The sequence below is a fragment of the Anolis carolinensis genome, chromosome 4, assembly GCF_035594765.1.
Source record: "Anolis carolinensis isolate JA03-04 chromosome 4, rAnoCar3.1.pri, whole genome shotgun sequence".
Lineage (NCBI taxonomy): Eukaryota > Metazoa > Chordata > Lepidosauria > Squamata > Dactyloidae > Anolis > Anolis carolinensis.
In genome coordinates, this window is record NC_085844.1 from 240,203,032 (window position 1) to 240,215,810 (window position 12,779).

The 12,779-nt window shown below is 36.7% G+C and overlaps 1 protein-coding gene across 4 annotated transcripts in view; it reads right to left on the minus strand.

Moving 5' to 3' along the window:
• The window catches only part of taf4 (TATA-box binding protein associated factor 4), an 87,415-nt gene that overhangs the window by 13,201 nt on the left and 61,435 nt on the right, over positions 1 to 12,779 (minus strand). For all 4 annotated transcript variants that reach the window (XM_008110153.3, XM_062979014.1, XM_008110152.3 and 1 more), the window contains exons 7-13: positions 12,386 to 12,475; positions 10,307 to 10,549; positions 9,027 to 9,174; positions 7,799 to 7,913; positions 6,176 to 6,345; positions 3,322 to 3,452; positions 868 to 993 (exon numbers count right to left, since the gene is read on the minus strand). In XM_008110153.3, the coding sequence (XP_008108360.2) occupies positions 868 to 993; positions 3,322 to 3,452; positions 6,176 to 6,345; positions 7,799 to 7,913; positions 9,027 to 9,174; positions 10,307 to 10,549; positions 12,386 to 12,475 (1,023 nt within the window). The remainder of the gene's footprint in view (positions 1 to 867; positions 994 to 3,321; positions 3,453 to 6,175; positions 6,346 to 7,798; positions 7,914 to 9,026; positions 9,175 to 10,306; positions 10,550 to 12,385; positions 12,476 to 12,779) is intronic.

The window sequence follows — 12,779 nt, forward strand, 5'->3', positions numbered from 1 at the left end:
ATTATTATTATTATTATTATTATTATTATTATTATTTCTTCAACTACTGTATATGTGCTTCATTCTATATCACATACTATCTCCAAACCTACTAGCTACATAATTACTTGCACACAGAAAAGTGAGAACACCATGACAATTCCAAAGAGAGTGCTATTGGAAGCATTTACAGTTCCATAATGTATGATTAAAGGTCTCAAATCTGACTATAAACAGACATTAGATGGACAGGCGGTTAAACAAAGAAAACTAAAAGATTGATAAAGGACTAATTGGATATCCAGTTTTAACAGGCTCCACTTTCATCTGGATATTATGTTAAATAAAAACTAGTAAAAGAATCCAAGTAGGAAAAAATTTTCAATAGAGATTGAGAGATTGAACTATGAAAATAGAATAAAAAGCATCTTAAACTTAACTCTGCCTGAGAACAAAAGGATTCAGGAAGCATGAAGGTAATTATACAAAGTTACATTTATGGAGTAGCATTCCAAAGACCTCCCTTAGACATGGAAAAATCTTTCCATATAAGCCAGGGTTTTCCAGCCCAACTTCCCACGCTGCTGAAAGGCATCCCCAAAGGTTTTAGGAGTGGCTGCCAAGTTACAAAGAACTTTCACAAGTTTCACAATTGGGAGTGGGGATGCTGAAGCTCTGTGTTTTTGCAACACCTTCTCTAACCATTTAATGGCGTTGAATTGTGGCTAGCATCAAAAAGAAGCAAGATCACACTGCGTCCATGTCTAAGGTTAGGGACAGAGCCTCCTGCCTCATTCCATGGCCTCCAGAACAAAAGAACCATTATTCTTTCAACGTCAAATAGGGCATTTTGTTAATATATTAGGGCCAAAACCCCAAAGCACTTGCCTTTGCTGCACGCATTAAAATTTCCCTTTCTTGTTCATCTTTCCGCTGTTTTTCTATTTGATCAAGTTGTTCAAAGAACTTCAGCTGCGCTCGAACATCACTTGCTTGGTCGTATCTTTCATCATCCTTAAAAAATGTAATAAATAACTTTCATTAGAAATCAGAAAGGGGAGGAATGAAAAACTTGCTAATTTGTACGATACAGTCCAAAAAGGAGAACTATACACTCACTTAAGCCATCTTCAAATAGCAAATTAATCTTTTAACCCACATAGCCAACTAGATATTTTTTTCTATATCCCACATCCTCTTCTATGATCCCATCAGAGTACATTTAAGAAATATTTTCTACCAGCCCCTTTTTTTTTACCCCAAAACATTTTTGAAGCGCAGATCTTTCACACATAGGATTCTGGCAAGTCATCTTAAGTCTATCCAACATTTATCTTTTCCCCTTATCATATATCCAAACCTGGTGTTAGGAAACAAATAGACAGGCATTCTGGATTAGGCTTTGTTCATCAAGTCCTCTCTTTTGTGTCTGACAAAGGCCAGAGATATGTACTTAAGAATGTGTACGACAGAAGATATTAAAAGAACAGTCTCTCAATTCCCTGTGACTTCCAGGCTGGAACAGTTTCAAGTTTAGGGATTCTCTAATCCCGCCTAGATCACTTCAGTTTAATATTCCAATCTAATTTCAGACAGTCTTTCCCATACACACTCTGCTGAGGAGGATGCTGGCCAACAGTAACTCCAATGAGAATAAATTAGAATCATAGAGCTGAACAGGCAACAGAGGCATCCTAGTGCAATCCCTCCGCCATGCAGGAGTCCACAGCTAAGGCACTCTTGGGAGTTCGGCAGTCCAGTCTGAATGTATTTGGGGAGGGATTATTCTACTGTAGTCTGAGATGTTCCTTGAAATGTGAAGGGACCCTATTGAGATACATTCACTCTGATAAGTATTACTTTTGTCCACTAAACATCATCTCATATCTGAGCAAATGAGTATATTATACGGTGGGATATTAAGGGAAGCTGTAGGAATCTTCCATAGACATCAAATAACCCATGGATGAAAAACTGTTTGAAAGTGATTGCATGCTTGGATGAATGTAGTGGGTTTTAATATCCACTAGAGTTAAGCTCCAGGAACCCAAATCTGTGAATGCTCAGGTTCCATTATATACAATGGTGTAGTGAAATGCTGTCCCTTATATAAAACAGCAAAATCAAGGTTTGCATTTTGGATTTTTTTTTTAATTCAAGTCGTGCATTGCTGAGTCTATGGATGGGAAATCTATTGATATAAAGAGTTGACTCTATAATGTTATGTTTGCAGTAATGACTACAAAGCACCTATTGTACTGACTCTATGAGTCATATTTCATGAGGTAATGACATTTCAAAAACAGTGCCGTATGATCCCCTGCAACTACAGTACTCTGTGGGGATGTAAAATTAGCTCAATGAACTCACCTGTCAAATTCATCAATCAATGGAAATTTTAACATGAACCCATCATATTTGGCTTCTGGTTGGTCAGTTAAGCAGGGATCTACATAGCAGATCATTGGTTTGACCCAGACATAACAGCAAACCATGGTTTCAGCATTATGGATCTCCACTGTGTTATTCCGCTCTCTTTTTCTTCCCTTTCTCACATACAAAGGGAGAATATCAGAAACAAGCGGTTTTGGCTGATGCATGAGAATACAGTTTGCTCTCATACGATGGTGTGAAATTATATTCTCCCTTAAAATATGTAGTAGATGAAAATTCACACTGTAATCACCTTACCCATTTTTTTTCTTCAATTCACATTTTCTTGATGTTCTGAATAAATATATCTGGCTTATTAGCATACCTGCCTGCAGGTGGTTTTATTCTGAAATGTAAGAAGCTGCCAAAAAATGGGCCCCACGGAGACTAAACCTAGTCAGTATCTATTTAAATCTATTCTTATTATTTGCAAATGCATGACATTTTTTTAGATGTAATAAAGACATACAGCTTTCAAAAGATGCTGAGAATTTAATTTGGTAGATTTCAAAAACCAATACAGGCAGTCCTGGGTTTTGCCTGCTGAACTGCTCTGCACATTTCACATTTGAGAAGAAGTTCTGGTGTAATTACTAAATAAAAATGCTCTTGTTCCTCAAGCTATTTTTAAAAATAATTACTGTTTAATTTTTTTTTGGTTTCTATTGGGAATTATTTATTTGTCATCCTGCTGCCACCTTCATAGCAAGGATTGTGCCTGCAAAGCACATATAATTATTTTAGACCAAGATGCCTTTGTTCATCACTACAAGGTTCCCTTACTAGGAAGATTACAAATATGGTTAACCACTGCCCAAGAGAAAAATATCTGGGACTGCATTACACCTTTGACTGAAGAGCAAATGAACACACACTACTGAACAATCTCACAACAGAGAAGACAGTTACCTTGTAAGAAAGATTCTTTTGCTGAGCAGTTTCTGATACTTTCTCAACTAGCGTTTGTAACCTTTGCTGCGTTGCATGCGATACATAGCTAACTACATCAGGATGGATTTCCGTTATTCCGTGTTTTTTACCTATGTATTCCAAGAAAAACAAAGGGGTTTTTAAAACAAATACAAGTAACCATTGCTAATTTAGCGCAGGGGCAATGTATGTAATTACAAATAAAAGCTATATCTGTTTTACTAAAGGGTGATCAGTCATTGAAGCAATGAGCTCACTTGCAGAAACTGGCCCTAGAAATATATTACAGCATTGCAATTTTGAGGTCACAGCTTAGGTAATGTATGTTTTACTTAGATACAGATGAGCAGTTTCCATATACCAACACATCAGATATTCAAGGGCCTGTACACATACTGATGGATGTGAGATACTTGGCAGTCACGTTATTTTAGATTTTTTATATTGCTCTTTTTCTGTGTGAAATGTTTTATTGTCTAATCTTTATAGCTTAGCCAAAGATAATAATCAGTCATTCAAGACAGCAATAAAAGGGTATGATGTACCATTCAGAATTTAAAAGAATATAACTTAATAAATTTACCAATTGCTATATCCAAGTGTTTACAATAAAAAAACCTATAGGGTATGACTAAAATAGGATCTTATTTATAATTGACAGTCTCTTGTCACATGATATCATTTGTCCTCAACAGTCAATCATACAAAACACTATAGTAGCAAGATAAAAATGCTTTTTGATCCCCATTGCATTCTTCTCCCCTACCCCAAAATAACCAAATAGGTTATTTATTTATTTATTTATTTGTAGTATTTATATTCCACCCTTCTCACCCCGAAGGGGACTCAGGGTGGATCACATTGCACATATAAGGAAAACGTTCAATGCCATAACATAGAACAGTGACAGAGACAGAGACAGACGCAGGCACAGGAATCCCATAAATTTGGCTATACTGGAGGATCAGGGGCTATGCCAACAAGTAAAAATCCATTCCAATCATTGCATGACCACTTGGCCAAGTTTTGAAAGATGCAGTATTTGCCATTTGCTTATTAAAATCAATTGCTTTTGTCAGAGACAGACACCAAAGTAGACCAAAATAGTTATTTGTCACTGTAGCCTGATCAGCACTGGCATAACTGAAGTAGCCTACAGTGTAGAGGCTGGTATATGTTTGTGTATTGACAAATAAATCCATCCCTTTTTACAATGTGTACTGTACAGTATTCTAACTGCCCTGCCTAATATCTATGTTGTAACTGTGTAAGTTGTGAAATCGTTTATGTGTTATGTTATTGTTTAATTTTTGATAATGCGTTACTATTTCTGATGCAGATATGGTTGCGTTTTGGGTCTGGGTGGCTTGGGTTACTTTGTCCTGGTCTAGTTTTTATGGCATTAAATGTTTGCCGATATTTGTTGTTAACTGCCGTGAATCCCCTCGAGGAGATAGGGAAGGATATGAATAAAGTTTATTATTATTATTATTATTATTATTATTATTATTATTATTTTACATTATTATAATTTTTCTGTGTGAGATATGTATGGTAAGACTGAATCCAAATATTACAGTCCTATGCAGATATTGCACATAGAAAGCTGTTAAGTACAGAAGGCTTGCATCAATGCTGCCCAAGCTTTGTAAAACGTGTTTTAAAAAAGTTACAGTTTTGGCATGCACAATACTGATATGCAGACATCCGACTTGCAAACAACTCATAGTTAAGAATGAGGTGAGACAACAGGAAGTTAGAGAAATCTACCCCTCGAAAGGGAAATTCACTTCCAAAAGAATTATCATCGGGAAAAGGTGTCTCCACTGAAGTTTACACTAATCCCTGTTTCCACAACAAGCCATTTTTTTCAAAATCCAATTACAGGGACAGAAAGTGAGGTGAAATCTACTGAACAGGGGCACAGACAGCAAAACAATCACCACAAGGGTGTTAATCCTTCCCAATGCTATCCAAAGCTTGCAGTATCTAGCTATCTCTTGAGTTACATTTTTAAAAATGTGCTTGTTCCGACTTTATATACAAATTGAACTTAAGAACAAACCTAAATAATCTATTTTGTTTGTAACTTGGGGACTGCCTGCATGCTAAAAATGTAATACATCAAAAGGGTAACTGCAATAAAAAAGTATGGGTGATTATCGCAGGGGCTAAATGGCTTTTAGGGTGCCATGTAGATTTATCTTGCTTCTTCTCACAACATGTTTCATTCTCAGACCATTTCTACTTCAGATAATGGCTTCACATGCCACCTCTAACCTGCATCTGATAATGGTTACAGTACCTGATGGAGGAGTATTGTCATGTGCAACAACAACAACAAGACAAAGCCCTGGATCACCTTATACCACCAATCAGACCAATGCATTAGCAGAGATATTCCTCTAGTGAAAATTGTCAGGTTATATGCTGACATGACAACTCAACGCTATAGATTTTAACACAGGAACAAAACACACAAAGGGTGCAAGGTTGTTTCAGCAGGGCTACTACTGAACTGTTTAACAGCTGTTTCACCTACTATATTTTTAGGTGTTCTAGAATTTTTCAGCTGTATATTTAAAAGTCAATTGTGTTAATGATATAAAAGCACATCTGGAAATACTACTGTGTTGTTCAAATACATATATCACAGACAGCAAAGACTGGCTGCAATTACACATAAGGCAGAGATTTGTTGGCAAGCCTAGATTTGCTAGAACATAACGTGTAGACGACCCACAAAAGTAAACAATTTATATTGAACTTAAATAACCTTCTGCAAGTATAGTGACTGCACTTATGTCTAAGGAAGATTATAGCAATAACTCACCTATTTCTAATATCCTTCTTTGCAAAGGTGCTGGGAGAAGGAACGTTTCGTCTTTACACGACCGTGTTAATGTACCAACCAATTCAGAATTGGTGGCCAATATACGTGCACTCTCTTCTGATAGGTTAACTCCTGCCATCGATGCAACGTCATTAATATCATCGTCATCCCTTGAAAAGAAAAGAAAAACAAATTAAATAATTTTTTGTCATTTGGGCTAAAGAGAGGCCAAAATTCACAAAACAATTTTACAAAACCAAACTAAAACAGTTGCCTCTTTCTATTCAAACCACATTCAATGCAGGATGATAAGCAAAAAGGTTAACAGTAAAAGAAAGAATACTGTAGTGAAAACCTGTTCAAATTCAAGGTAATTAAACTTGATAGCAAAATATTAAGCCAAGCAGAAAGATAGAGTCAAGCCACCTAAGTAACCAAGTGCTGTTGTTTCCAAATATGGAACTACACAAATAAGGGATCAAGAGATCTGCAGATCTTTCAGTGAAAACTTACTGGATTTGAAATGAACAATTAGAGACAAATTAATGAGAAGTTCAACCCAAAAGAGCATATGGAGAGCAGCGTTTGGTCCAGTAAACAATCCTTCCAGTCAGCTATTCCAAGAATTGCATCTCAGTAAGAAAACATGAGGAAGAGAAATACTCTCCATCATGTTGGAGTATGCAGGGGTATGATCCTCTATCCAGCTTAGATAAGTGGACTAGAGCTTGGAACAATTACTATTTTAGACTACAACTCCTTGTGGTTAGGCTAGCAGCAGGATTTTGGGAGATGTAGTCCAAAATAGTACCTATTTCCATTTCTGATTAAGATATGACTGTAAATGGATGAGAAAATAAACGTTTAGTGATTTTCAACTGAAGTAAACTGAGTATATTATTTAAGGTTTTTTATTTTAAAAATCATATTGTTAATTATTCATACTTTTAGAATATTAAAAAAATAATTGAATGAAAAGTTTATCTGGCTTACTGCCCTGGTCCATAATTCCTACTATTTCTCTATTCAGAAAATGATTCAGAAATGTTCAGGAAAGAACCCTATGGAGACCATGCCACCAATACACAACTAAGTTCAGCAGTCACTTTTGAGAAAAGTCAGGTTCAGTTGAGGGTTTTCAAAAGATGAGAACCAGTAGGGGGAGCTCTGACCCAATAAAACAAAAATACAATGACAAACAGGCTTACTCCGACACCTGTAATATATACCTAGTGGCATTGCACCTCCCAGACCACATAGAGGGAGAATGAGCATGGTGTACTCGCTAGTTCCTGGGATGAATCCTGTGAGTAAATTATGCAAATCTATTTTGATGTGAGAGCTGGGGGAATGCTCTGCTGTTCTGAACTAATGGGGAGGGGGGTTCAACGTGACTACGGGGGCGACAGGAATTGAAACTCATTCTCACCACTTCAGGAGCCTTAGCAGGCTAAGTGGTGGTAACAAAAGGCCATAAATAAGTGAATAATTGGCATTCCCATGTTGTTGAAAGATAAAACGGGGGGGGGGGGGGATCAACTATATCATATTGCAGTGACAGGTGTCATCTCTAGTATATCCTGCCAATATTAGACAGACACACATACACATAGGATTACTTACCTAAAAGAACCTCCCCCAGGTTCTTTGAGTTTATTTTTTTGAGCAGCAGCTGCTTGACTTGAAAGAGTAGAAAGAGCTTTGGTTCCAGGTAATACTGTTTGTTTCACCACAGGGACTGTACAAAAGAAAGAAAGAAAGAAAGAAAGAAAGAAAGAAAGAAAGAAAGAAAGAAAGAAAGAAAGAAAGAAGGAAAGAAAGAAGAAAAAGAAAGAAAGGAAATCAAGACGGATGCTCCACAAACAACATTAGCCCACCACAAACTATAGAATAAACAAGGCAAAACAAGGGCAGTTAAATCAATCTTCTCCCTAGGCATAATTGATATGAAGCATAACTTGGAACAGACTTTAAAGGACGGGAATAGAGTTCCCACTGTTCTGCTTAGGGAACAATTACTAGTTATCTGCTCCCTTGAAAAGCTTACTCCAAAAGTTTCTGGTAAATGACCACAAGTGTAGAGAATTATCTTTAATAATTTTCTATAAATAATCCAGCTGAAAACATCGCTTTTCCAACCGTTAGTTAAGTCAGTTAGTTAGAGTGTTAGCCGCCTTGAGTCCCCAAGGGAAGAAGGGCGGGATATAAAGATAACAACAACAACAACAACAACAACCCAGAAATACACCAACATGTTTTTTTTTTTTTCATTTTCAAACATCTTCCAACTGCAATTTTATAGTAAGACAACAGATGGAGCTTTAGTATTTCTAAAAAATCCATCATGCCAACCATAGCTTGGATGTAATGTGATCAAAGTAACAGTACCGGTTATCTTTGTTTTCATCAACAACTGTCTACACAGTTACGTTTAAAAGACTATAAAACCAACAATGTCGTAATGTAATTTTTTAATTGACAAGCTGATCATCATTTGAAGCTGTTATCTGAAGATGTACTTAACTATTTTTTTTTTACTTCTAAAATGGATTTTAAAATATAATTTGAAATTTCAAAGTAATGCCTTAGAGACACATTACATTATTTCTCACCAGACAATAATGGATAAGAAAAGCAAATTACTACCTTTAAAGCAGACCTCTTCAACATGCAGCCCACCAGGTGTTTTGGACTTCAGTTCCCAGAATTCCTGACCATTAGACAAGCTGGCTAGGGCTTCTGGGAGTTAAGAGGCACAAATACCTGAAGGGTTGCAGTTGAAGAGGCCTGCTTTAAAGAAAAGCAACTTAGTGCATTAGCTCTGGTCATAACGTGACTGCTTTCCTCTTACCTGTCTGAAGTGGGTTCAGCTGAATTTGTTGAGGAGCAGTAAGCATAATACGGTTGTGTGGCGGCCTCAAGGCAACCATGGGAGTTTGTGTCAACGTCACCTGTGGAGGCCGAATCAATGTGCCTGGTTTTTGAGACTGCTGGATAACCTGTGAATATTTAGAGAGACAACATTCAGGTTGGTAAACTAGGATAGGACAAACATTTCTTTAAAACTCATTTTGCTTCTGGGAAACATCAAACATGCAATGAGTGAACATCGCTGGAGGCAACAAATTTCAAATTAATGGGCAACAAAGAGTATGAAAACAAGGTGGGCTTACAAACTGCAAACTGAGTGCCCCTGTTCTTATGAGACCAGTAGAAGCTGCTGTTTTTGAATGCCAGTGATGGTCACAAGGATCGTATTGAAAGAGTGACCCTGCTGTTTCAAGGCCTGACCATCCAACCCAGGTTCAATATATGAATTGAAACAGGTTTACTTTTCAAATAACGAAAAACAGTAATGTGACAGTTATTCACAGTAATCAAAACATAATCAGATGTCAATTTTAAGACCATTTACCATCAAATTAAAGAGAGCAGAAGGTGCCCTACAACCACCTTTCAATTAATTGAGTCCAAAATTCTGTCTCCACAATTGGACAGCCAAGTACTCCTGAAAACTCACAATCAAGATATGATGGACATGGCAATTACTTTCTGCCTTATTCTAGCATTTGTCATTAAATAATACTGTTTCCTAACATGGAGTTTCTATTTATTAATTCTCTTAGTGCATACACACTGGTTGGCATAGGCTCCGTTTTTCAAAAACCCATTTAAGCTAGTGGTCATCTCATGACAATTAACCCAAACAGTTAATTTTGTACTATAGGAAATACGTCTTTCTTTAATTTATGGATCTACTTCCAATAAAATTCATCTTCAGGAGCTGTAATGATACACAAAAGAATGGGCATAACAGCATTATTAGCTGAGTAATCTAGAGCAATAAATGGGCAAGGAAAGGTTTAGCATATGCACATTTATCTTACTCTTAGCTTCACATGGAGCCATCCTAGAGATGTTTTTGTATGGATGACTCTAATATATTTGTAAGGTTTAAAACTGATGTGTGACTTGCATACTATTATAACATCTTATTTAGTTCAGAACACCCATGAAACACTAGCAAGATTTTACATGCACTAACAAACACTGCTAGCTAGTTCTGAGAAGTAAAATGATCAATTTCCTGGGAGACCAATGGTAGCACAAATTCATTTTTGGTTTACGTACCACCTGTGTGGGCTGCCCTTGCTTGCCAACCCCAACTTGCGTTGGTTGCGTTAGACTGATGACCGGCTGTTGCAAGGTACTCGTTACGGTGGCGGTGGTCTTCCCGGCTGTCCGCTGAACCGAGCCGCTCAGCATCACAGCCGTGAGAGCAGTTGTGGGCTGCGTCGTGGGCTGCTGATGCTGGCTTTGCTGAATGAACGCTGCTGAGTCTGGAGTCAGCTGTCTCAAGGCAGGCAAGCTCCGCTATAAGAATAGAAAGGAAATTAGTGTTATACTTCACTTTAGCAAATGTTAACATCCAAAACATTTGCTCAAACTACATATGTATCAAGTTTCAGTCACTTCAATAAGACTATGCACATCCAAAAGGCACAGTTATAGACCCAAGTGAATGGGAGCTCTGTGCAATAGGGGACACAAATGGGTCTTATGTCATCTCAAATTTATTAAGCAGAGATTTTTTTTAAAATCCTATCCTATCAACAGAAAATCCCAGGATGTATCTGCCACACTTCCTTCCACTGTTGAATAATTCACAAGTGACAATGTTTTGCTCTGTGGAAAACTCTCTCTAATCAGATGACAAATTTAACAGAAGTGCAGCAATATCCCTGATTGAGCTAGAGATGTTTTTAAACTTGTTCAGTTAGCAATTCACAACAAAAGAACAAGTGTAGTGTCACAGCTTAACAATGTTATATCTAAGCAAGGTGGACACTAAGCCTGTATTTTCTCAGTCTGATACATAGGAATACATATGTTAATTACGTACTCCTACATGATAAATAATTCCTCTAAAATGAGAAGTGGACTGGAGTAACACAATCAGCCTTCCCACCCAAACAAAGTGATTTCTGCACCCATCACCCTATGATGAGAATCAAAAGAAACTCTCCTATACGCATCCCAATAGCATGACCAAAATCAACATCACACAGAGTAGAAAAAAACTATGGTATATAAAATTGCATCAAGAGTTTTTCAAATAAATTAATGTAGTACGGACACTATTTCAAGATCTATTTATTCACCCAAAAGTTTTACAGTGACTGGATAGTCCTTTCCCATATGTACCTATAAAGTTTGATATAGTATCTGATTAGATTATTATATATAATAAGAGGTTAGGATACTGGAACAGTATTCGCAGTAGCTTGACAAAAATGTTATCCCCATTGAGAAATGGTTAGCTTTCACAGCACACATGTTTCAATTATCTCCTTTTAGAAGAATGTACATATAAAGGGGCATAATGGCAATTCCCTACTTTGTTGCATATCTCTTATTTACAGCACTTTACTTCTATTCTTTGTTCCCCTGTCTAAACTATATACATTACATTATACTGCTAAAATTTCAAAGTTACATAACTCTTAACATTTCCAAACTACGGAGAGTACTTGCAAACCTATTTCAAACTAAAGAAAAAAACCTATCCCTGAAGGGAGAAAATCTACATTCTGTAATCCTTGACTGCACAGATCTGACAGGAATGCTCAAGACACTGACTTCTGACAAAAAGTGCCTTATGAGCGTAAGCTTTGGCATTTCATTGTGGATCCCACAGGATAGTCCAGAAAGACTGCAGAGTTTAACACATTAGCAGCTCGAATTAAACAAAATCAGACATGAATATATTTTGCACCATAATCAGATCTAACAGAACCTTGCTATTATAACAAAGTCCTAGGATCGGTTAACAGAAAACCATCTGGAAGTCAATCCTAGCCATCAAGCTTCTATTTGTTTCTGTGTTATGTGATATTCTATGTTATGTGACTTAGCATGACAAATACAGCACTTCTAATTTAAAAAAAGGAGAGTGTGGGGAGTGAGTAGATATATGCATACATCACACATTACCATCACTCATAACACAGATTCTACAATTTTATCTGGTGAAAAACATTTCCAAACAGAAATTGTTAAAACATACAAATCTTCACAAGAGTTAGTATTGTGGTTTAAGGTCACAATCAGACATGTAATATTGTAACTTGCTTGTAATGTCATTATTAAGAAGGACTGGGCCTATTACTCTGAGATATGACACAAGGAAGAAAGAACTGCTTTTATTACCTTTAAGAAAGGCACAAGGTAAGGTTGAGGTGAAGAATTAAGTTCCCGGTATAACCTGCTGGTGAAATCTTCTGCTTCTATTTTTCCATCCTGTAGAACAAATTTCACACTTAGATACAGATAATGAATATTGATATCAAGTTCTCATCTGTTCAAATTAATAGTGGAGTACATGCAGCCCTCCACATGCTGCTGGACTAAAATTCCTATACAATTTAGTCAGTATAGATGAGAGATAGTGAGAACTGTATCCACATAACACGGATCACATCTTCCTTGCTGATAAACACCACAAGAAGATAATTTAACTTGGAATTTTACTAAGTATGTTGGAAGATTAAAATTTAAGATATTCTTTAAAAATTCAATAATTTAAAAATTAAGCACACATTCA